The sequence below is a fragment of the Rhinolophus hipposideros genome, assembly GCF_964194185.1.
Source record: "Rhinolophus hipposideros genome assembly, chromosome: 19".
In the NCBI taxonomy this organism is placed as follows: domain Eukaryota; kingdom Metazoa; phylum Chordata; class Mammalia; order Chiroptera; family Rhinolophidae; genus Rhinolophus; species Rhinolophus hipposideros.
Window position 1 is genome coordinate 29,913,826 of NC_138065.1, and position 26,410 is coordinate 29,940,235.

Here is a 26,410-nt window from a genome sequence, read left to right on the forward strand (position 1 = left end):
AAAAAGCCAATTCAGTTCATGCAACCTCAAGTGGGACTTTGAAGTGTTAACAAACCAAACTTTCAATTTAACTTAAACTTTGCCGTTGCCTATAGGATAAAATGTTTTTACTTAGCCTGAAATAAACCTGGTCAGCTGTCTCCAATCTGGCACCTCCCTACCTCCCTCCAGTACAGCCAGATTAATTTATTCACTGTTCCCTCAAAACACAACTTGCACTCCCAACTCTCCTTCCAGACTAACTTTTCCTTACCACTGTGCCTAGCTCACTGCTGTGGAAACAGTGGGTACTCAATAAGCAAATTGCTAGGTTAATCCCATTCAGCCTATTTGACATTAAACAGTTAGTTTATTATCCTGAAAGAAAGGGAATACAATGTAACAAAGTCACTGGACAGGGAAAAAACTTGAAGGCCTCTTTATTCTTGCCCCTTTAACTGCCTTCCTGTGAAAAAAAAAGTTAGGTATAATACATTTCCACATCTCATTCATAAAAAGAGAACAAAAAGTTTTTTCTTGTCTAACACCGTGGGTATTCAAGAAATGTCTGAATAAATAAATGAATGTCTGTCTGGCTCATTACAATTTCTTTTTTCTTTTTCTATTTTTCTTATTAAAGTTTACTGAGGTGACCATTGTTAGTAAAGTTACATAGGTCTTAGGTGTGCAATTCTAATATGTCATGTATATATCCCATTGTGTGCTCACCACCCAGTCAGTTCTCCTGCTATAAATCACATATATTTGACCCCCTTACCCCCTCTACCAGCCCTCCCCCTCATTACAATTTCTTTTATAAACCGTTGACAGTTAATTGTTTAAACTCATCTCTGATCACGTATTTTCCTTTCTGAAAATTTAAGGGCCCCACCCTCATTTTGTAATCCCTGACTTTCTGTCCATTCTCATCTCCTGACACTCTTGTACTCGAATTATTACTGCATTTATTACTTTGTTAAAATTGCTTACATTCTGCCTTCTGTGAGCAGGATGCGTGTCATACATCTCTGACTCTAGAGCTAGCACAGGGCCTAAGCCTTAACAGATGATCGATAAATGTTTGTTCAATCAAACCATTCCTTCCCATTGCATTTTGAATTTGCCACGTCTAATCTTAGTCACAGTGGGAAAAGTAACAGAGTGGTAAAATTTTAGATTTAGAAGGTATCTTACAGATCCTCTAACCAATTTCCCTCATTTTATAAATGTGGCCTGTTCAGAATCACAGTTTGTTGGTCTTTGTTCTAAAAGAACCAGACAATTGTCGGAAAGAAATTCCTCCAACTGAGGCTGAGCTATTTTGTTGTTCATTGTGTTCAGAGCCTTGAGTTCCCAGAAATAAAAATGAATTCCCCTATCAGTCTTTGAAATTTCATAATCCTGTGTTCCACACCCTATGCGTCAAGGTTGATGAAACTGATTTTAGGAAAACCCAGGCTGATCTGCAGACTTTTTATTCTTAATACCGCATGTTGTTCTCACTCTAATAATGCTTTAGAAACTGCAATTTGCCTGGAAGAGGGGAAAGGCAAAAATTTAATCAAAATCTAAATTAAAGGTCTAAGTTCCCTTTCTCTCAATGTAAATTCAGACCCACATTTCCATGGTCACTGCTCTTTTCCTATATTAGCTCCTCTATTCGTGAACCAAATTGTGTTATTTCTTCTTTTGTGCTAAGGAATGCTTATCTAACAGCTACATTATCTAGTGAATGGAAATATACTTTTCATTAAAGGGAAAGATACCGTAATTTGGTTCAGTAAAATAACTAAAATTAAAAGGTCTTATTAGGAAAGTGATAGATGGAAGACAGAAGAATTGTAATAGAAAGAGGTTACAACTCTGTCTGAATGTTCAGTTTCGTCTTGGTTGCCCATGTTTCTGTAATTTACTACCCTTTCGTTTTAGAGTTTAGTAGATATTGACAGTTTATTAAACATGAAATACGAAAGAACTTGAGGAACAAAGGTATTAAATAAATGGAGAAAAAATAGAAAAGTGAATATTCATTTTTCTTTATGTTGCTGAATAAATACTTTGAATCAAATTAAAATCTAGATCTAATTTTTTGGAGAGGGAATTTTTTTAGAATTATAACAAATAAATGAAAGAAGAGGGTTTTGCAAGAGCGCCCGGATAGCTCAGTCGGTAGAGCATCAGACTTTTAATCTGAGGGTCCAGGGTTCAAGTCCCTGTTCGGGCGGTTGCTATTTTTCGTACCTTACTTGGTTACCAAATATATGAAAATTGCAATGTTTAAGCCTATTTCTGTTTTAAGTTGATTCATTTCATTTTTCATTGATTTCAGAATATGCTAGATAAACGTTCTCAGGATAGAAAGACACTGTGGAAAATCACTGAATTCCTTAGCAATTACGGAAGTATTACACGGTGGTTTCCCAACGAAAAACAATTTGTTTTTTCAGATTGCTAATAAGTGAAAAAGAAAAGCACCATACCGAAGATGAAAGTTAAAGGTAAACGCCCGAACAGGGACTTGAACCCTGGACCCTCAGATTAAAAGTCTGATGCTCTACCGACTGAGCTATCCGGGCTCTCGTGAGAAACCGCTGCTGCTACAATCCCTTACATAAGAATAAGGAACTTTGTGTAATCAATTCTTTCTACCTACTTTTTGTGACACCGTTTTAAACCCAAGAAAGCTCGGGATTCATATGCTAAAGAAACCTAAATCAGCATTTCACCAGCATTAGCAGCTAATTGAGAATTGCGAGATATTTCTGTGCCTAATAATCGGTGCAGGATTACGAGAACCCGGACGTACATCACTTTTGAAGCGCCGTAGTGACGTCAGGTCTATTAGACTAAATCATGATAGGGTGGATATCAGTTCTAAAACCTACCCGACAACAGCAAAAAAAAAAGTATGCTGTTTTAAAGCTATCAGTTGAACTGCTGAAAGTGGGAGAAAGGACCCTGCAGGGGGTGATAGTGAGATTGTTTTTTAAGTAATTTTAAGCGATTCAAACCCTGGAGGAAGTCACTAGAAATGACCTTGGGGGCAGAAGCCCTAATAAACCAGTGACTGAAAAGCCGAACATGCCAGCAAAGAGATTAAATCCTATTCATTTTTTTAAGGCCCCACTCAAATGATACCTCTTCTACAAAACCTTCAATGATTATGTTAAATGTGAAGAAAAGATTAATTCAAGAGACGCAGACTCACACACAGCTTATGCATTCAGTAATTGGGTCTCTCCATTACAGCACGCACGAAAACCAGTTCCAAATGAGTTAAAGGCCCTAATGTGAAAAGCAAATCTTTACAAGAAAATATATGAGAGTATCTTTTTGATCCAAAGACAGAGAAGAATTTCTTAAATAATCTACAAAAAAGAAAAGCAAAACATAAAGAAAATAAATTTGACTTCATTAACAAGACTTTTGTTCATCAAAAGACGATTCAAAAAGTGAAAACAAACTATAGACTTGAAGATGTTATTTGTAATACATATAATCAAGAAAAGTTAATATCCAGATTATATATAAGGAACCCCTACAAATCATAAGAAAACGACAAACCAATAGAAAAATGGGCAAAACATGTACAGGCAATTCATAGACAAGTAACCATAGTTAATAAATATGAAAAATGCTCAACTTTACTAATAATCATGGACACATAAATCAAACCACCATGAGCAACTATTTCACATCTATCACATTATTTTTTAAATAATCTGTCAATACCAAGGAATGGCAAAGATGTGGAGCAACAGAATTCTTACGCACACCTATGAGGCGTGTCTACTTCTACAATCACTTTGGAGAGCATTTTGTCATGATCTAATAGAGTTGACAATGTATTGTGACCCAATAATTCTACTCTCTAGAGTGCACATGGAGCATTCATTACTGTATGGACTAAATAGTGTCCCCCTCCCCAAATTCATATCTTTAATTCCTAGCCCCTAGTATCTCTCTTTGGGAATAGGCCTTTTACAGAGGTCATTAAAGTAAAATGAGGTTCATATGGATTGGCCCTAATCCAATATGACTGGTAGATTTATAAGAAGAGATTAAGACACAGACAATGCACACAGACTGATGGGCAAACCTGAGAGGACATATCAAGAAGGAGGCCATCTGCAAGCCAAGGAGAAAGGTTTCAAAAGAAACCAAATCTCCCAACACCTGGATCACGTACTTCTAACACCCAGAACTGAGAGAAAATAAATTTCTGTTGTTTGAATCACCTAATTTATGGTATTTTGTTATGGCAGCCTTAGAAAACTAGTACAATTACTATATAGCTACTCATTATACAGTTCAATACATTACAACATTACTAAACAATAATGAAAATTATAACTCATGATTTAACATTGTTGAATTTCACAGTGAAGCAAAAATGCAAGTTGCAGTAGAATACATACAGTTTGATGCCATCTATAAAATTTTAAAAAGCATAAAATATTTTTTAAGGAATATATATACATATAAATCCTAAAAGTATAAAGAAATGCATGGCAGGGATAAATACCAAACTCAGGATAGTGGTTCCCTCTGGAGTTGAAAGAGGGAGATGCCATAGCAGAAGGGACTAACAGGGAACTTTTTTGTATAAGGTATTCCTTCATAGGAAGAGTGGTGGGGAAAAGATTATAGTCTTTATACCTTTTTGTATATCTGAAGTAGTTCATTATAATTTTTTAGAAAGGCTATAGACCAATAACACTGACTTCTAATTCTTTAGCACTACAAGGGACCTTGTAAAAATTGTCTAATTCAGCCATTGTATTTTACAGATTGGGAAACTGAAGAATTGTTAACTCTGGTTTCTAGAAATAACTAGACTAAATCCAAATTTCCTGTCTCTATTAAGTAAATGACTTGTGAGTATCATTCTTAGAGAAGGAAGTGGTGATCACTGAGTCAGTTAAGAGCTTGTTAAACCATTTTCATTTTCTTTTTTGGTATGATTACTTGACTGGAAGAAGAAATACTACAGTTATGGTTTATTTTTATTATAGCAAATTATTTAACGAAGTTTTATGAACTCCTTGGAAAAGGGTAGAGAAATGCTGCCAAATATGGACCACTATTAAGTAGGATCACCAGTAGTGTAAAAACAACACTGGAAGATGAATCAGTGTCACCCACAAGGGGAAAAAAATCTCTATTCTTAACCATGTCCTATTCAACATTATCTATCAAGGCTTTAAATGGAGACAAATTAAATATATTGATCAAAACTCCAGGCAAGGCTTACTGCAGCTCATCAGTCATTGCACTTACTACATTCTCTTTACCTACACAGTGTGACTCCTCCTGTAGACAGATTCCAGGTCTTGTTTTGAAATTCTCCAAGTTGGTTCTTGGTACACAGTAGGTGTTCAACAAGTATTTGTTGATCTTAAACTGAATTGCATGACAGGATAATAATTCCAAGAATCCAGGACACAGTAGGAAGGGACCTAAACTAACCAGATACTATTTAAAAGACAAAACAAATTCCTGTTTGAGAATTAAAAAAAAATAAAATTAATTGCACAAAAGGAGATGAGGAATAGTTGACAGTGGTACACACAAAAGAGCTCCTCCCCTCTATTTTTTTGAGAGAGGTGGTTGCTGAATCTCCCAGCTATTGGGGAGGTTATGCCAGAAATGGAGTCAAGTGCAATGTGCAAATTAGGGGAGGCCATTACCCCATTATATTTTGCACAGGTCTGTATCTAGTTCTGGGAGCCACATTTCAAGCAGGAGGAACAGGTACTTGTTCAGAAGATGTCGACTAGGGTGGCAAGGGGGCTTGAAGCCATGTCAAATAAGAAATACTTATTTGTTCAAGGGTGGACCCTTGAACAACATGGGTTTGAACTGCACAGGTCCACTTATAGGTAGATCCCCCCCCCCCACTCCATTTCAACCCCCCATGCTGGTATTATGAGCCTTGTGTCCCCCACCCCCTGCTGAGGCAGTCGGTAGCCAGTCGTCGGTTGGCCGCTTACAGCCACTCACACCAGCACACAGTAGCCTGTGGCAGCACACAGCAGCCCACAGTAGCTCACCCCACATGGCAGCTCACCCCAGCCTCCCGCTCTCACTGCAGCTCAGCTCCAGGGAGAGCTGTTATTTACAATCTTAGCTGTAGACTCCGCAGCTCACTGGCCCTTGTGGGAATTGAACTGGTGACCTCGGCGTTAGGAGCACCGCGCCCCAACCACCTGAGCCACCGGGTGGGCCCTAGATATGATATTTAATCAATCAATTAATTAATTAATTTTTCAATAAATACTATAAATGTATTTGCTCTTCCTTATGATTGTCTTAACATTTTCTCTTCTCTAGCTTAGTTATTGTAAAAATACAGTATATAATGCATATAACATACAAAATATGTGTTTATCAACTCTTATCCAGTAAGGCCTCCAGACAACAGTAAGCTATTAGCAGTGCTAAAGAAAAAAACACAGGCCCCAAATGGCATAATTTGTACTGAAAGTCCATGATATTGTTAGGTAGAAGTTAGAAAATGTAGGAGAAGGAGGAGAGTGGAAGGGGGTCCACAGTGCCTGCAGAAAAAGCTCATAGCTATTAGGTTGGTGCAAAAGTAATTGCGGTTTAAAATGTTAAAAATAATTGCAAAAACTGCAATTACTTTTGCATCAACCTAATAGCTTGGATTAACTGCCTCCAGCAACTATCTGTTTGTACAACAGATGACAAGAGGTGGTCTGGAGCAAGATAAGGATCTGAATCAACAGACCTCCACCCATTTTAGGGGGTCATGTCCTCCGGTGGAAGGCACCACTTTTCCCACCAAATCAATTTGTAACTCCCTCCCTCACCCCATCCAGCAAACCTTAAGTCCTTGGGACAAGGGTTCTCTCTCTCTCTCTCTCTCTCTCTCCCACCTTAGCTGTTCCTGTTCTCTCTCTCTTCCCCTTCTCTCTCGCCCTCTCTCTCACCTTGGCTAGGCCTCTTCTCTTCTCTAAGAATTTATCTCTACTAAACCCTGCTTGCATACGAATCAGCTTGCTGACCTTTGATTCTTCTCTGCATCAGCAAGAAGAATCGAGACTCCCGTAAAAATACCAAACCTAGATTTAATACCTGATCTAAGTGCAGTTTCAAACTCTCCCAGACATATAATCCTTTTTTTTTCTCCAGACATACAATCTTAATCAATCAGTATGGAGTTTTCTGGTGGAGCACCAGGAAAGTAATCTGTCACATGGGCCCTTCCATCCCACCATAGAAAGAAGAAGCAATCTGTTAAGCCACATTTAGGCCTGGAGCAGAAACCTTGTCTTAAAAGCCATCTTGTCTTGATCCTGTCTTGCTTTATCTCCTAGGTGCCAGTGATCAGCGGCCTCGGCTGTCCAACTGCGACCTGGGGCCAGGGTGTGGAGCTGGAGGGCTTGGTCATGCCCTGAAACCCTTTGTCACTGAAGGGGGAACAGCCTCGTTTACCCCTTCCTATAAAACTCCATACCCCTCTTTGCTTGAGGAGGTTATGGTCTTTTCTAGCCTGACCTCCTGCAGCTCAAACACGCCAAATAAATTCTAATAAACCAATTTTGGTCTCCCGTGTGAGTCATTCCTCCAGCCAACACAATCTCATGGTAAAATCTTCCTGGGGGCGGGGTGTGGGGGAAAGGTGTCCTGGCCCCCCAAATAATCCTTTCTTGTGTTTGTTAATAGTTGCCTTGCTCCACCTTTCTTCCTATAAAAATCTTCCATTTTTGTACAAACCCTCAGAGCGCCTTTCTAGTTACTAGATGGGATGCTGCCCAATTCATGAATCACTTAATAAAGCCAAATAGATCTTTGTATTTACTTGGTTGAATTTTGTTACTTAACAGTAGTTAAGTTTTTTGGGGAATCAAAAGTTATAAGCAGATTTTTGACTGCATAGGGTCAGGGCCCCTAACCCTATAGTGTAGTTCAAGGGTTAACTGTAGTTAAAGGCTCTGATGGAATTTTTAGCCTGCAGAAAAACAAAGGAGAGAGTTAGAGATTGGACTTGGTAGCTGTCTTCAAATAACTGAATAGGAATAAATCGGGAAGGAAGAAGCTTTATTCCTCTTCCAGGTGCAGAACTGAAACCAATAGAAATTGCAAAATAACACATTTCAGCTCAGAAAATCCTCTAACATTTAGAATCATCCTGAAATAAAATGAGGTATTTGGGGGAGGCAATGCCATCTGACACCGGTCTTTTATATTAGTAGGATTAGAGATGACCTGGTTGTGATCCAAATAAGCTCCATCTCATTGATCTTTGCACCTCTTTTAGCATTTACCACATATCTTGTAGTGATTCTAGTCTTATCTCCCCCAATTAGCGACGTTAGGCTGCTGTTTCGCTTCTTCAGCCTCCTCTGGGGAGTAAGAATGAGTAAGTCAACGCTGAGAAACAGAGGGAGAAGCTTTTTTCTGATGAGCTGAAGGCTGCCTCTGATGATGCTCTTAGGTTTCTCCGCTCCCAGTTTTTTGATCTCCTAGCACACATCTTCAAATATCACAAGACCCCACCCGTTCCTGAAATTCCTGAAACGTTCCCTCTTGAAACCTCACAACTCTTAGTCATCCAGGCCCCGCGACTCTCTCTCCCGGACTAGGAAGTCTACTCTATGGTATGGAAAGCTCATCCTCTCTAGCCCTCTAACAGTTGACCATCTATGGTTTCCGGAGGCCTCACCGGAAGTTCTAGTGTGAGATAGATTTGGGAGGCCGGAAGTTGCTCCCTCATTGCTCGCGGTTTCAAATTGCTGCCGAGGCCTGAGGACCTGTAACTGACGTCCTCTTTCACCCGCGTTAAGTGTAGGAGCCACTTGTGGAACGGCAGTAAGTTGTGGCTCTTTGGATTCGTTGGCGAGGCGCCGGGAGCCGGGGGCGGGAAGTGGGGAGCCGGCGGCTGCGCGGCCGGTTCCGCGGGCCCCGGAGCGGGCAGAGCAGGCGGGCGGAGCTTGCTGCTTGGGTGGCGACCTTGGGCCGGTCGCGCCGGGCGGAAGAAGGACTGGTGGGTCAAGGGTTGTGAGATTGTGACCCGCGCTGCAGAAAATAAAAATGGAAACGGAATGATGTGATGCGGATTGGCCAATTAGGTTACAAACCTAAAATCGAAATGGTTGACGATATTTAACTGGACGCAGAATTTGAGAAATACTAAGACACTTTGGAGGAAAGAGGTGGGAGGGAGAGAGGGAGGTGGGGAGACTGACATGGAGGTGTCTCAAGATTTTAAGATAATAATTTTCAGGGCTGAGTATCACCTGTCAGGTACATGACTGACTGTTTGAAGAGTGCTAATTTGGGGGCTACAACCAGGCCTCCCCAAACAGAGTATCAAGAGATGGGCTCGGGCATCTGTATTTTAGCTCACCTCCCTGGTGATTCCTGTACACTCTAAAGTTTGAAAAGCACCTTTAAAGCGACTCCTGGAGAAAATGCCCCTGCTTTTCCCCTTCGTCAGTACTGGTCAGGATCACAACTTTTTATAGTCTTAAAAAAAAACTAAAGTAGTGAGTGCTTGGTTAAAAAAGGCACACAATATAGATGTGTGAAGTTAATCCGTCATCCCTAACCCGTTTCCTCCTCAGGCTAGCTGCTGTTAATTGCTTGATGTGATATCATTCCTGACTTTTCTACACATACTCACATGTAAACAGCAGTTGGGATAGTTTCGTATTGCTCTGTACCTTTAAGTTTTTCAAATAATATCAGGGACAGCTTTCCATAAAGTATACATAAAATGCTTCCTTTTAACGACTTGTGTAGTGTTGTATTATAGGGTTGTACAACAATTTCTTTAACCAATTCACCACTGATGGATTTTTAGTTTGTTTCTTGGCATGTTGTTTGCTTTGTAAACTGCTGGAGTATACACTTGCACACATTTCCATCTTTGTAAATGCATAGCAGACCTGATAAGAACCAAAACGTCTGAACAGTACTTTCTTTTTTAAAAAGAAAAAAAATTTTTTAAAAGAATTTTATTAAGATAGAGCTAATATATAATATTATGTTAGTTTTCAGGTGTACATCATAGTTATTCAACAGTACTCACCTGGCCCTATACAGAGTTATTGCCACATTATCGGTTATATTTCCTGTGCTAAAGAAGTGATCACCATGATAAGTCCAGCAAACCATCTGACACTGTACCACGCTATTACAATATTATTGACTATATTTCCTTTGCTGTATATTACATCCCCAAGACTTAAGTTGTTTTATATCTGAAACTTTGAACCTCTTATTCTTCTTTATCCTCCCCGCTTTTTAATTTTTCAATTAGACTTCATTCAATATTATTTTATATTAGTTTCAGGTGTACAGCATAGCTGTTAGACATTTATATAATTTAGTGATCCCCCTGACTAGTACCCACCTGACACCATCAACAGTTATTACTAAATTATTGATTATATTCCCTGTACTTTACATTCCCATGACTATTTTGTAACTAGCAATTTGTAAATCTTAATCCCTTTACTTTTTTCCCTCTGCCCCCAACCCCCCTCCCACCTATCACCATGATAGATCTAGTACCCATCTGACACCACACATAGTTATTACAATATTATTGACTATATTTCTTATACTATACCCTATATCCGCATGATTGTAACAAATTTGTACTCTTTGATCCCTTCGCTTTCCACCTACTCCCAACCCTCCTCCTATATGGCAACCTTCAAAATGTTCTCTGTATCTGTGAGTTTGTTTCTGTTTCGTTTGTTTATTTTATTCTTTAGATTCCACTTATAAGTGAAATCATATGACGTTTGTCTTTCACTGTCTGACTTACTACACTCAGCACAATACTCTCTAACTCCATTCATGTTGTCACAGATGGCAAGATTTCATTCTTTTTTACTGCTCGTAATATTCTATTCTATATATGCACCACCTCTTCTTCATTCATTCATCCATTCAGGGCCATCCAGGTTGCCTTCATATCTTGGCTTTGTAAACAATGCTACAATGAAAAGATTGGATGAGCATGTTCCTTCAGAGTAGCATTTTGGGTTTCTTCAGATAAATACCCAGAAATGGGATTACTCGGTCCTTCTTTGTCTCTTGTTACAGTCTTTGAGTTAAAGTCTATTTTGTCTGGTTTAAGTATTGCTACTTCAGTTTTTAGTTTGTTTCCATTTTCATGAAATATCTTTTTCCATTCCTTTACTTTCAGTCTGTGTGTGTCTTTCAATCCGAAGTGTCTCTTGTAAGCAGCATATACATTCAGCTCTCCTATTTTCTTTTGTTATTAAAATCTATTGGGATGACAATGATTAGTAAAATTACATAGGTTTCAAGTGTACAATTCTGTAATACATTATATATCACATTGTGTGTTCACCACCCAGAGTCAGTTCTCCGTCCATCACCATATATTTGCCCCCCTTTACCCTCTTCTATCCTCCTCTTCCCTCTCATATCTTTTGATTGGAGCATTTATTCAATTTACATTGAAAGTAATTGTTGATAGGTATGTAGTTATTGCCATTTTATTCATATTTTTTATTTTTATTTTTATTTTTTCATCTTGAAGTCCCTCTAAGATTTCTTGTAATACTGGTTTGGTGGTGATGAACTCCTTTAGCTTTTTCTTGTCTGGGAAGCTCTTTATCTGGCCTTTGATTCTAAATGATAGTTTTGCTGAGTAATCTTGGTTGTAGTTCCTTGCTTTTTATTCCTTGGAATATTTCCTGCCAATCCTTTCTGGCCTGCAAAGTTTCTGTTGAGAAATCAGTCTTATGGGATCTCCCTTGTAGGTCACTGACTGTTTTTCTCTTGCTGCTTTTAAGATTCTCTCTTTGTCTTTAACATTCGGCATTTTAATTATGATGTGTCTTGATTTGGGTCTCTTTGGGTTCATCTTGTTTGGTACTCCATGCTTCCTGGCCTTTTATATCTATTTCCTTTGCCAGGTTAGGGAAGTTTTCTGTCATTATTTCTTCAAATAGATTTTCAATTCCTTGCTCTCTCTCTTCTCCTTCTGGTACTCCTATAATGCGAATGTTGGTACGCTTGATATCGTCCTGGAAGCCCCTTAAACTCTTCTCAATTTTTAGGATTCTTTTTCTTTTTGCTATTCTCATTGGGTGTTTTCTACTACCTTCTAAATCGCTGATTTGATCTTCTGCTTCATTTATCTCTTAATGCTCTGTAATGTATTCTTCATTCCATTATTGTATTCTTTATTTCTGACTGGTTCTTTTTTATATTTTCTGTCTCTGTTTTGAAGTTCTCCCTGAGATCATTGATCATCCTTATAACTAGTGTTTGGAACTCTGCTTCTGGTAGATTGCTTGTCTCCATATTGTTTAGTTCTGTTTTGGAGCTTTGTTCTTTTTTTTTTGGGGGGGGGGACATGTTTCTTTGTCTCCCCATTTTGGCAGCCTCCCTGTGTTTGTTGCTATGTATTAGGTAGGGCTGCTATGTCTCCCCGTCTTAGTAGAATGGCCTTATGTAGTACGTGTGCTGTGGGGTTCAGTGGCGCAGTGTTTCTGGTCACCTGAGCCATGCACTCCAGGTGTATCCCTTTTGTGGGTTCTGTGTGCCCTATTGTAGTTGAGCCTTCGTTGCTATTTGCACATTAATGGGAGATATTGACCCTCTGGCTCATTGATTGTGAGGACTGGCCTTGACTACAGTGGAAGTGTTGTTGTGCAGGGGCTGACCCTACAGAGCAGGATCTGCCTCAGCAGGACTCTGGTGCCTGCCCAATCCTCTAGGGTGTCTCCTCCTTGAAGGTGCTGGGTGATGCTCCAGCTCATTTCTTTCTTTTTTTTTTTTTAAATATTGGGGAATATTGAGGGACAGTATGTTTTTCCCTCATACTCCATCAGCTCCATGTCAAGTTGTTGTTTTTAATCTAGTTGTGGAGGGCGCAGCTCAGTTCCAGGTCAAGTCATTGTTTTCAATCTAGTTATGGAGGACTCAGCTCATTGGCCCACGTGGGACTCGAACTGGCAACCTTGGTCTTATGAGCACCGTGCTCCAACCACCGAGCCAACGGGTTGCCCACTGACTTCTCAGCTCCAAGCTCAAGCCGTTGCCTCTCACTGGTCCATGTGGGAATTGAACTGGTAACCTTGTTGTTAAGAGCTCGCACTCTAACCAACTGAGCCATCGGGCTGCCCCAGGACACCTTTTTTAAGGAGTTTTTATCATGTAGATTCAGAAGGATTTTTATCATACAGATTGCCTCTTTGTATGAGAGTGGAGAGTACCCATATTGATTACCTTAATAGTTTGACTAGAAAAGTCCAGAATGGTTGATTAAGATTACATTTCTGGGAGAGGTTGAAACTGCAATTTGGTCAGATAGGTTTGGTATCGTGGGCTTTTAGCACAGGTGATTCCATTTTGGGCCTGTGGTTTTTTTCTTTAACACTCTCGTGTATCTAGTTGAAAGAATCAGACAGTAGTGTTTAATAGAGGTCCTTAGTGCTCTAAAGAATTCATAAAAATGATTAATTCTGCTAACTTCTGACAAGAAGTTTTTGTTTTAGTTAGTCTTAAAATCATAGTTGTCTTCAATGGTAAAGGTTTGAAGATGAGATGTAGGAATCTCTTGGCTAAGTGTAGGGTAAAAATCACACATCATCATCGAGAGATGAGGAGGACTGTTTTTGTTCTTTGATTTCAATCTACTAGAGAACACGTAAAAACATAACTATAATGTGGTGTTTTAATAGATATGCTCTGGTGTCATCAGCCTCTCTTGCAGAATCAGAAAAGCCTTGACAAGGAAGTGACTTTTGACCTAGAACAATGAGTAAGGATTTTTGAGAACAGAAAATAGAGCATAGAAGAAGAGAAAGGACAGGTGCTAAGGCAGTGGCTTTCAAACTTTTTTAACCATGTCCTCCCGTAAAAATAAATTTTGTATTGTGATTCAGTATACATAGGAAGGGTAGTGGTTAAGTGCTCTGGCTCTGCAGACCATGATTTTGGGCAACTTAACTTCCTCTTTGCCTCAAGTGCCTCTTCTGAAAATGAGGACAATAATATATCTATCTACCTCTTAGGATCTCTGTAAGGATTAGATGAGTTATTGTGACAATTAAATTCGCGAACTCATCCTAGAAAAAGTGCTACATACCTCATTGCTGAATATCATTACAGTCACCTTTGAAGTACTCCTTTTGGGAAGCTATGCACTGACGCCAGTGCCTAGTCCACCCTTCAAAGCAATTTTGGAACTCTTCTGGGTTGGCCATCAGAGCTGTCACCATATTACCCTTGATGTCCTGAATGTCATTCAAATGTCTTCCTTTCAATATTTCCTTTATCTTCTGGTAAAGAAAGAAGTCATTGGGGGCCAGATCAGATGAGTAGGGAGGCTGTTCCAATACAGTTATTTGTTTACTGGCTAAAAACTCCCTCACAGACAGTGCCATGTGAGCTGGTATAGTCATGATGCGAGAGCCATGAATTGTTGGCAAAAAGTTCAGGTCATTTCTAACTTTTTCACGCAGCCTTTTCAGCACTTCCAAATAGCAAACTTGGTTCACTGTCCATTTGGTACAAATTCATAATGAATGTTCCCTCTGATATCAAAGAAGTTTAGCAATATCATTTTGACTCTTGATTTGGACTGACGGAACTTTTTGGTCATGGAGAATTGGCTGACTTTCATTGTGCACTTTGACGCTTTGTTTCAGGGTCATGTTGGTACACCCATGTTTTATCACCAGTGATAACATGGCCCCAAACATCCTCTTGCCTTTCCAAAAAGTCTTGGCAAACTTCAACTTTGACTTTCCTTTGCTTTTGTTCATCGGTGAGTTCCTTCGGGACCTTTTTTTTTTTTTTTAAATTTGGTCACAGATCACAGTGGCCCATGCAGGGATTGAACTGGTAACCTTGGTATTATTAGCACCGCGCTCTAACCAACTGAGCTAACCGGCCTCCCGGGACCATTTTTACGCACCTTTCTCATGCCAAGATTTTCAGTTAAGATTTTCCTGTTTCTCTACTGATGTTTACTTGGTCTGCTATTCTTCTTGCAGTCAGCCAATGATTTTGATGCACAATTTGACAAATTTTTGCAGTTTTCTCCAGTTCTGCTCATTACTGGTGCCCTGACCTCTCTTCATCAGTGACGTGTTCTCTCACCTCAGAAAAATGTTGAATCCATTTGTACACTGCCGTTTTCTTCATCATATTATCCCCATAAACTTGGACTAACAGGTCCCTGATTTTACTTCCACTCTTGCCAAGTTTAACGAGTAATTTTAATGTTTGTTCGTTGCTCTAATTGAAGCTCAGGCATTTTTGCGGTGGCACACAAAAACATGCAACAACAATAATGAACGCCACACAGCAAGACACCGCCACACGTCAACACGAACACAGCTGTGAGACACTGATACACCAAGGTTATGAAACCTCACTGAACTGTTTGTACAGCGCTGCCAATGTGAGCGCACAGTGGCAAGTTCGTGAAGTTAGACCTCGTATAAAGTGCTTTAAAGAGTGCTGACACAAAATGCTTAACTGTGATAAGTCTTAGCTATTTTCAATAACATGTTTACCTTTGTTCTCTTTTATTTTCTATTCAAATTCTTTAATGGAGGGGAGGAGTTAAGACTCAGTAGGGTACAACTTGTAGTTTGAAAAATCTCTACTAAAAACAGGTAGTGAAAGAAAATTCCATAAACTTATTATGAAATAAATTATATTAAAAACAAAGGTAACAAATATTCAAAATTCAACAAAACAGGTGAGTGGTAAAAATTTAAGAAATTGAGTTTCATGCATTAGGGTGGGTGGTGAGTGGTGAAAATGAAGACTTGGAGTAGAGTACCAAGATGGAATGGAGAGGACATTGAAGACATCATGAAAGCTTATGGGCACATCCCCAGTGAGGCTGTTAAGGGTTTGGAAATGGGAGAGCCTGCTGCGTTAGCTCTACAGGCCCATGTAGGATAGTCCTTCACTCTTAAAACGCCCAGAAAGACAGGGTATTTTGGCCTGCCCTGGGGTATTCCTAGTTCTGCTGTATTATCTTTCAGTATACACATCTCTTGAGGGAGAGTCCTTTTGAAAGCAAGCAAAGAAAACTGTGAAAAGGACTTTCTTCCCTCATTCACTTAAAAGGCATAGTCTTTTCAGCTTTTTATACTCAGCCTTAGGGTTTATTATTGAATGGAAAGAAACACATCCCCAGAGAGCCAAAGCAGTATAGGTTAGTGATACCGAATCTTTTACTGTAACTGGAATGTTTTCCAAGAGTGTTAGTTTTTTCAAGATAACAATACATAAACAGAATTTTTGTGGTCTCCCCCGCCCCCACATTTGTTGTGTACTATTCAATAAGGTAATTAAAACCTATTGTTTTAATTCAGTACTATTTTTTTCTACTTTTTCCACCTTTTGAGGAAATATTTTAAAGCATATCACATACATCATTTTGTATATCAGGATGTTAATTCTTATGAAGTCAGTGTTTAATAAAAAAAATTAACCACAGTGCCTTTCTACAATCAACAGTGGGTATCTCATACCTAGTATATAAGTCAAAGTTTCCTGGTTATTTCGGGGAAAAAAAGACATTCTACAGATGGCTTGTTTGAATCAGGTCTTCAACAAGGTCCACACATTGTGTTAGGTCCCCCTACAAACATACCCTCCACTGGAGGTCCTATAGAATTTCTTACATTCTGTATTTGGCTAATTGCCTGGTTTTATATTGTGTCCTTATTTCTCTACTCTCAATTTTCCCTACAAACAGGTAGTTAGCAGTTAGATCAAGAAGCTTGATTAAATTTGAATTTTTTGGGCCAAGAATACTTCATAGGAGGGACTGGGTGCTTATTGCTTTAGATCAGGAGGTTCATAATGTGTGAATGACCCTCTTTTAGAGATAAGTTTGGTCAGTGGGTTAAGTGTGTAAGTTTCCTCCATGTGATTTAAAGTCCTGCCTCCCCTAGTGTTTCACTTCAATGTTTTTAGCATCTATTAATGATTTGTTGAGGAGGTGACATTTAACCCGAGACGGGAAGGTTTAGGATGAGTCAGTCTTGTACAGAATTCAGAGTGCTCAAATGAAGAAACAGTGTGTGCAAAGGCCCTGAAGCAGGAAGCAAAGGCCCTGTTTGAGAAACCAGATCAGTGTGGCTGGTGTGCAAGGTGTATGGCTTTCCCTGTGGTTATCTTTATAGAGCAGAAGTGAACTATGGAGCAGGGCCTGGCACTGTAGGATTGGTTTTTTTGTTTGTTTTTGTATTTTAATCCTGGCTGTAATTTGGAGTTTGAATTGAAATGGGGTTAGTGAGACCAATCTATTGCAGTGATGCAGGAAAGAAATGACCCTTTTTGTTTGGGGATATAGTCATGAAGATGAAGAGGAAGAAGGAAGGAGTGGTTTTGCAAGATTTATTTAGGAGTTAAAATCTGTAAGGTTCGATGATGTGATAATGGTGGAGGAGGGAGAGATGAAGATGACTCCTAACTTTCTGGTTTGAGCAACAGAAAATAACTACAGTTGATCCTTGAACAATGTGGGGTGTAGGGGTCCCGACACCCCCACCACCACCACCCCAAATGAAAATTCGTGGATAATTTTGACTTCCCCAAAACTTTACTAGTAATAGGTACAGGAAACATTACTGATAACATGAAGAGTTGATGAACACATATTTTGTATATTATATGTATTACATACTGTATTCTTACAATAAAGTAAACTAGAAAAATGTTTCTAAGAAAATCATAAGAAAAATACATTTACAGTTATTTATTGAAAACAAAATCCATGTATAAGTGGACCAGTGCACTCAAACCCATGTTCAAGGGTCCACTATACCAAACTGGAAGCATAGTATAGTGACAAAGGATAAGCTTTCTACTTGGGCAAGTTATTTGACTTTGTTAAGCTTCATTTTTCTCTTTTCAGGAGTGACTAACATTATCTAATCCTGCTGTACTCAAAAGAGATTCCAAGTGGAAAAGGGATAAGTCTTGCTTTGGATTCATTTTCTGACGTACATCCTTGAACAATGCCTTTGCTCATGATGTTCTTCCCTCTCATTTTCCCAGTATTCTACCATTTGAAAATCTTTCCCTGTCTGTCTTTATTCCCTCACATTCATCCTCTGCTTTGCAGTCAAAAGTAGTAAGAGGCACATCAAAAGTTTAAGGGCGCACAAAAATTGAAAGGAAAAAACGTGCTTCAAAATACTATGAAAGAAAACTGGCATGACTTTACTAATGTAAGATATACTTGAAGAAAGAATGTCTTAATTGAGATGGAAAGAGTCACTGTATAATGACAGTTCACCAAGAAGATATAGCAGTTTAAAGCATGTATGCCTCTGATTAAAAATCATTTTAAAAAGACGAAGCTGATTGGTAGAACTACATTGAGAGAAGTGGACAAATCACCATAGTGGGAGATTTCAGCTCAATTATTTGTAAGTCAAGATGACAAATTAGCAGATAGATAAGCTTGTAAAAAAAACCCAACAAGCTTAACTTAATGAACATAGAATTTCACAAGCATACATTTTGATCAAGTAGACTATGGTGAAAGCCGTGAGTAATGGGTCATGCTGTGACTACTGAGGCCATGATGTCACTAGGCCAAAAAAAAAAATTCCCTCCATCATAATCTTACGGGGCCACCACTGTATATGTGGTCCATCATTGACCAAAATGACCTTATGTGTCACATGACTGTAGTGAAAACCTACTGTAGAAACAACTCAAATGTCCAGCACGCAAATTACACTGGAATATTATACAGCAGTCAAAATAATTGAAAAAATAAAGGATGGTATGACATGGATGAACCTTGAAAACATGCTAAGTAAAATAAACCAGGCACGGTCAACATGGCGGGCAGTCTGAACGTCTTGCTGGGAAGTCGTGTCCGTGCTGCCGTCGCTCGCCGTGGGTTCGCGACCCGAGGGGTGGCAGGCCCGGGCTCTATCGGCCGCGAGCCGGATCCCGATTTCGACTGGGAGCCGGAGGAGCGGGAGCTGCAGGAGGTGGAGAGGTACCCGCTCCTTCCCGAGCCCTCAGCCTGAAGCGGATCCTCGGCGCCCCGGCCCTCCAGGCAGCGCCCCCTTGGCTCCGGGCATCCTCTTGCCGCCTTCGCAGGGACCCTTGTTCCTTCCCTTTGTCAGAGGCGCAGGGGCAGGTGTTCAGCTCCCTTGGGGCCATGGATCCCTTCACTAGTGACGTATTTCATGGCCCGTTTTAAAAAAGAGTTCGGCATGCTTAGGGGCTGTTCCAGGCGTTTGATTTCTGAGGCGCTGAACAAAGGAAAGAGGGCTGGGCACTCCGGCATTTAGCCCGAGACGCTTCAACCGCCCGTCTTGCTGGCACGCATGGCTTCTGCCATTGGTTCTCTCCCCCAGCGCCCTGAGACGACAGAAAAAAGCCATTCGGTTCCAGAAAATTCGGAGGCAAATGGAGGCGCCAGGTGCCCCGCCCAGGACCCTGACGCGGGAAGCTATGGAACAGATCCGGTATTTACATAAGGAATTTGCAGAGCCCTGGTCAGTTCCCAGATTGGCTGAAGGCTTCGATGTCAGCACCGATGTGATCAGAAGGGTTTTAAAAAGCAAGTTTGTACCCACATTGGAGCAGAAACTGAAGCAGGATCAGAAAGTCCTTAAGAAAGCTGGGCTTCCAGGCTCTGGGGATAACTGGAAGGTTCTTTCTACAGGCCACTCCGTGTCAGGCTCTTTGCTGATCCCAAGGGGTGAAACCTCATCCCAAGGCCAGGGTCACAGCACAACTTTGAAGATGATAGAACCGAATAGTCACAGTACAAACACACCGAAGAGACAGAAGGGAAGGAATAAAGGAATCCAGAGCCTGGAGAAGGAGAGCTTTGTGCCTGTCACTGCAGCCCTAGGTCATCAGAGAGCGCCGCAGAAGTACACCAGTGATTATGAGGCCCCCCGGGGAAGTGACGGTGATGGGTTGCCCACTGAGAAGAAGCTGGAAGAGTTGAAGGCAGGGGAACCGGGTGACCAGAACTTCAGCAGCAAAGTAGTGCAGAGGGGGCGAGAGTTCTTTGACGATAACGGGAATTTCTTGTACAGAATTTGAACTGGAGCCTGGCTTGTCGAGATGCCACAGGAAACAGCTAGGCGAGTATATTTGAACTGCCTGGATTTCTGTGTATGGATTATCCCCTTGGAATAGGAAGAAGTGATGAGCCTGCATGTGGGAGGAAAGAGCTGCTTGGATTTGAATCTGACAAGGGGCTGTGAACTCCATAAGGCAGATGTGTATGGGTGGGGGCAGCTGGCTGGGTGGAGTCCAGCTTCCTGGAGCTGTGGTCCTGGTCTGACCCATATGGATCTTCAGTACTCAGCCTTCCTGCTTAGACTCTGCATTGAAACCAGCCTGTGTTGCATGTGTTACTGAGTTTCTGTGGTACTTGCTTGTGGTATATGTTTGGGAGGAAATGAAAAGTTTGCCTTCTGTCCTCATTTACTTCTTGATTAATGAACACTAACAATTATGGAACTGCTTAGTCAATGAGTTGTTTTCATTATGTGCAAAATAAAGTCAAATGTAGCAAAAAAAAATAAATAAATAAAAAAATAAACCAGGCACAGAAGGGCAAATATTGTATGATTTCACTTATAGGAGGTACCTAGAATAGGCATATTCATAGAGACAGAAAATAGGATAGTGATTACCAGGGCCTGGGGAGAGGGGATATTGGGGAGTTATTTAACGGGTACAGAGTTTCATTTTGGGGTAATGAAAAAGTTCTGGAGTTAGATAGTGGTGTTGGTGTACAGCATTGCGAATGTACTTAATGTTACTGAATTGTACACCTAAAAATGGTAAATTTTACGTTATATATAGTTTACCACAATAAATTCTTTTTAAAAAAGAACTGAAGTGAAAATTTATTTTAGGGAACCAAAAATCCCTAAAATTACATATAACATACCTGTCTTTTTTTTTTTAAGTTGAAAGCAACTAAAATATACATACGTAGTTCTTAGGATTCCATTTTTATGCAGTAAAATGCATAAAAAGGAAGTGAAGAAAATCAAAACAGGATTCCAGATGATTGTTGGGAGGCAGGGGAATGAGGTTGGGGATATAGTTAGATATAGATTGTCAGAGTCCTAGTTTGTGGATGCTTATTGCATTATTAAAAAGACTCAAGTGAAAGTGGGCCAGGTATGGATGAACAACAGTATGTCTTGAAGGAAAGGATTGTGATTAGTCTAAATTTGTACACTTGAGGTCTAATGGGAAAAAAATAATTGCTAAGTAAGGACTTAAGAGCTCTTCTGAGTTTGAAATCTTTATCCAGCAATTTATTATGTGGTCTTGGGCAGATAACGTCCCTCTTTCCTCATCTGTAAAATAAAGATAACATTGCCTATGTCATGGGATTGTTTAAATTTTAAATGGGTTAATATGTGTGCTTGGTACAGAGTAAGACCTCTTTAGGTCTTTGCCATGTGTTTTGCTTATCTAATGCTATGTAGTAATAAACCACCCAACAATTTATGGAGTTAAAACAACAGCCATTTTATTCTTATGATTCTGTGGGCTAAGTTGCATGGTTCTTCTGGTGGTTTCACTTGTGGTCTGTCATTTAGCTGTAGACAGGTGTCAGCTGGGGCAGAAATGTCCCAAAATGTGTGTTTTGGAGAGTATGGTTGGAAGGCTGGGCTTCAGCTGGTCTCTACTTAGTAGAGTAGCCAGATTTAGGGGCCTCCAAAAACACAAAAACGAAGCTGCCAGGCCTGGAATTGGAACATTATTATTCTGCTGTGACAAGACTAAACAAATTGACATGTTGTAAATTAAATTACAGTGACTGGAGAATGAGAAAGGTACAGGACAGTTAGCCTCTTAATAGTTGTGGACCAGCTCTGAAAAAAGACTGCTCACATTCCTGTATATCTGTTGGAATTGAGGATTAATTTCCAGGTGGCTATTTCCCCAATTATCTAAAAGAGAGAATAGTCATGCTCCATAGAACCCCGGGCACCTGCGCTTCTGTACACATGAGCTTTCCCATCTCATTAGCTGCCCATAGCTAACCCCCTGGACCAGACACTTCTTCCTTGCTGACTCTGCGCCTGTCCCAGTGTGGGCCCCAGAGCTGGCCTCACTGGAGCGTCTTCTATCCCCTTTGCCTATAGCTAATGTAAATTCTTTCAGGAGAATTCTCTCTCCCTCCTACTTGATGTATAAAAACATTAAAAAACTCCAGGATGGTGGCCATGTTGTCTTTTCACCCAGCCATGTTGCTGGTAGTTCATTATTTATGCTCCAGGACCCTGTCTTGCTTACAATGGCCTAAAAATCCTTTCTTTTAAAAAAGACTTTTCTCCTTGGAAGTTAAAATTTTTTGTTGAACAGCTGCATACTATTAAGTAACTTATGTCACAGAGCCAGTTGGGAGCTGTTCACTGGGAACCGTTTTTGGAGCTGATCCACACTTAATATTTGTATCCAGCAAGATGCTGTTACCATGTATATAATTGTTCATTTAGGCATTGGGGATATATTAATGAACAAATAAATATAAATTCCTTCCCACTTGTAGCTTATATTTTACGTGATAAATAAAATGTATAATGTGTTGGTAACAAGGACAGTGAAGAAAACGAAAACGGAAGAAGATAGGGCGTATGGGAGGTTGGGAGTCGCAGTTTTAAAAATGGGTGGTCATTAAAGGGAAGGCCTCATTGATAAACTGATATTTGGGCAAAGACAAAAGGAGGCTAGGAGCTAGAGGGGCAAGGGTGGAAGCAAGATAACTTTTAGAAGGCTAATGCAGTTAGGAGGTGGGTGGCTTGGAATAGCGTAGTGATGATGCCAGCAGGGAGAAGTGCTTAGATTTTGGAAATCTTTTGAACCTACAGCTTCAGAATTTATTTATGGACTGAATGTAGAGTGTGAGAGAAAAAGGAATTAAGGTTGGCTTCAAGGTCATTGACCTGAGCAACTTGAAGGATGCAGTTTCCATTTACTAAAATGGGGAAGATTGGGACTAGCAGGTTTGGGGAGATCAGGATTGGTTTTGAACGGGACCGAAGTTTTGCCAACCGAAAGCTGCCTTTTGGGATATTGATTTTAAACTGGTTATTAAGAAACAAGACTCAGAAAGAACCTTTGGTCCTGTGTCCCCCCCCCCACCCTCACCCCCAAAGATCAGATGGAAAAACCTGCTCCAGGTAAGAAATTTTGACATACTTTAGCCTAATCCGAGTTGAGTGTGGTAGATGGGAGGATGTCAAGTAGGGGCCTATTTACTAAATCTCCCCCCAACACCAACCATGGCTTCTGGGTTGCTTAGCAGAAATTTACCTGCACTGTATGTTTCTCTCTTCCTCAATTACCTGTACATTCTCACTTTTGAAATCTTAAGATCTCACCCCCCCCCTTCTCCTTTGTCCAAAATGTCATATACAGAGGGTGCCAAAAAAATGTATACACATTTTAAGAAAGGAAAACTGTATTAAAATTGTGATACTCAGTATATACCGATAACAAAAGATGAATACAAGTCATATTTAACTTCTGCAATTACAAGAGGTGCTCAAAGTGGTTCCCATCAGCATCCAGACACTTCTGATTATGGGGAACTACTGCTTGAGCAACGCTGACCAAAGTGTCCACTTGTATACATTTTTTTTTGGCACCTCTGGTATACCCAGTTTTACCTCACTGTCTTGAATTTTCATGCTTATGTGAATTCCTCGTGCGCATGCATTAAACATTTGATTTTTTTCCCCTGTTAATCTGTCTCTTAGTTCGATTATTAACCCAGCTAGAAGAATTCAGAAGGTGGGAGGAAAAGTGTTTTTTTATTTAGCCCCCAGTTTGTAAGGTTTGAAATGCCAATTAAAAGCTAGCTGCTTTATAATTGTATGTTATGCTTATATCCTATTAGATTTCCCATGTTGTAGAAAGGGAAGTTAGGAGGGAGGAATTTATACTTTGTAATAAAGTCTTCTTAGAAGAGTGAGGAATCTTGTTTTATCTGTTGGTTTTTCTATGTTCCCTTCACCCTTCCCCTGGTGTGGCTTGTTCATAAATTTCACTGATTGTTTTGTCATCTTTTTACTAGAAAAAACCTGAAGCAAACTAAAGCAAGTTTATCTAAACATTTATTTTCCTGTTCTATAACTTTTACTTTTAAAGGAGGAAAAGTAGAAGCTGAGAATTTTTAATTAAACCTTACTCTATTTCAGTTCATACTTTATCTTGATGATACATGTCCACCTTGGTTTAACCTGTTTTGTAGGTATGTAATTGCTGTTGACAAGAGAGAAATTCTGAGATGTTTTAAATTAACTTACAGCTGCTATAGAAAAAGGCAGGAATAATTAACCAGTGAATAACTGTGGGCCAGTTAACGAAGATGGCTCACATTCCTGAATGGATTTTGGAGCTTTGAATCCAAGTATCTGTCAGTTAGCTGACCACTAGACACTGCCGAATCCTGCGTATGCATGAGCTTTGGACTGTTGCGGGTAACCAATCAAAAGTAGGAAATACTTCTTCCTTACAGACTATACCGCTATCATAGAACTGCCCCCATTTCACCTTATTCCTCCCCTCTTATGTGTAGAGAAAGAGCAAACATAGTAAGTTCTTTCTGGGCCACCCAAAAGCAATGGGACTGAGGGAAACAGGCTTTGCTAGATTTCTTGCTCTCGGCCACATTCAGTTTATATTACGATGCTGATGTTCCCTTCTTTTAAGCAGGTTTTTATGTCTGAATTCTTTTAGGCAGGTAAAGGGTGTGTTTGTTTCCAAGGTTCTTTTCTGAGTCTTGTTTCTTAATAACTAGCTTAAAATCAATATCCCAAAAGGCACATTTTGGGGTGGTAAAACCTTAGTCCCCCTCAGTCCCATCTTTGAAACTTTAAAAACATTCATATTCCAGAAGTTAAGCTAGCAGATTGCATAGGCTTGTTTGTAGGCTTGATTAAGCTCGTTAGATTTTTGCCAGGATCTGAACTACCGCGTTTCCCCGAAAATAAGACCTAGCCAGACAATCAGCTCTAATGCGTCTTTTGGAGCAAAAAAAAAATTAATGTAAGACCTGGTCTTGTTTTACTATAACGTAAGACTGCATATAACGACACGACATGACACAACACGATATAATATTAAATACCACGTCTTACTAATTTGTGCTCCAAAAACACATTAGAGCTGATTGTCTGGCTAGGTCTTGTTTTCAGGGAAACAGGATAGAAAGTAATCAGAAGAATATCAAGAACCTCAGCATGGGTATATTGCATTTGTGAAAGGTATTCTAACATGCGTATGTGTATTTTACTTCTGCTGGCTGCTTTTTGTAAGTCCTAAAGAGAATTTTCTACTGTATTCTACTGTAGAAGAGATTTTGTAGTTTTTTTTTTAAATTGAGAATAGTCCTTTTTTTTAAAAATTTTTATTGGGGAATATTGGGGAACAGTGTGTTTCTCCAGGGCCCATCAGCTCCAAGTTGTTGTCCTTCAATCTAGTTGTGGAGGGCACAGCTCAGCTCCAAGTCTAGTCGCAGTTTTCAATCTTAGTTGCAGGGGGCACAGCCCACCATCCCATGCTGGTATTGAACTGGCAACCTTGTTGTTAAGTGCTCCACTCCGCTCTAAGCAGTTAAACCATCCGGTCACCCCAGATTTTGTAATTTTTTTTCCTTTTAGATTCATCAACAGACTAATTTCTTCACTGCCAAAATGGCGTCATTTTCTACCTCTGCCCAGTGTTCAACATCTGACAGTGCTTGCAGGATCTCTCCAAGACAAATCAAGCAGGTAAATCATTTTTGGGCATTCCTATTTTCCTCTAAGTTTTTAAAAAATTGAATTAGGGGAAATAGCTGACTTCACTGACTGTAGGATTTTACGCAGAGCAGAAAGAATTATTTTTTAAAATGTCATAAAATACGACATTTTAAACATGTCTATTGATACTGTGAGCAGTATCAATGTCCATAAATTTGGTCATTAATTAAATAAATGTATGGAGGTTACTGATTGCTCAATGGTAACATTTTGAAAACTAGTGTGTTTTAGGGTATGGGTAGCTAGTGTGGAATTTGGGGCCAAGTTATATAAGTTTGTTTTTTGTCTTGCTCCATTCCAATTTGTTTAAAAATCAATTTTAAACGGCAAATGTACTCTTAAGAAATTCAAACTTTATAGTATGTTTATCTCTAATCCACAGACTTTTGACCCATCTCTTTCCTTTTCCTGAAGTCCCTTCCCTGTTAGGTAACACTGTTATCAATTTGGTGTGTCTGTTCCAGATCTATACCTCTGACATATCAAAATACATAATTTTGTTTTGTGTTTTCATAAAATTGCACAGTATATGCTAGGTAGCTCAATATATTATAAAGGTGGAATTTGGATTTGATGGGGGAAAATGCGGCTTATATAATGAATGGTTTTAACATAATTGGCCATCTCTG

At 39.7% G+C, this 26,410-nt stretch overlaps 2 protein-coding genes across 6 annotated transcripts in view; both read left to right on the plus strand.

Annotated features, from left to right (window-relative positions):
• Positions 1-8,678: 8,678 nt before the first annotated feature.
• The window catches only part of MDM4 (MDM4 regulator of p53), a 64,644-nt gene continuing 46,912 nt past the window's right edge, over positions 8,679-26,410 (plus strand). For all 5 annotated transcript variants that reach the window (XR_013991814.1, XR_013991815.1, XR_013991816.1 and 2 more), the window contains exons 1-2: positions 8,679-8,814; positions 25,641-25,751. Coding sequence is in view for 2 of the 5 variants with exons in the window: in XM_081026960.1 (XP_080883086.1) it covers positions 25,674-25,751 (78 nt within the window). In the remaining 3 variants the exon portion in view is untranslated. The remainder of the gene's footprint in view (positions 8,815-25,640; positions 25,752-26,410) is intronic.
• LOC308487966 (neugrin-like) lies at positions 18,813-20,516 on the plus strand. The gene is made up of 2 exons (XM_081026965.1): positions 18,813-18,982; positions 19,347-20,516. The coding sequence occupies exons 1-2, from the start codon at positions 18,819-18,821 to the stop codon at positions 20,044-20,046; spliced, it is 864 nt and encodes a 287-aa protein (XP_080883091.1). The 5' UTR covers positions 18,813-18,818; the 3' UTR covers positions 20,047-20,516.

Coding starts and splice junctions, on each gene's coding strand:
- LOC308487966 (XM_081026965.1), top strand. CDS start 18,819: ATGGCGGGCAGTCTGAACGTCTTGCTGGGAAGTCGTGTCCGTGCTGCC. Junction 18,983..19,346: donor GAGCTGCAGGAGGTGGAGAG/GTACCCGCTCCT, acceptor TCTCTCCCCCAG/CGCCCTGAGACGACAGAAAA.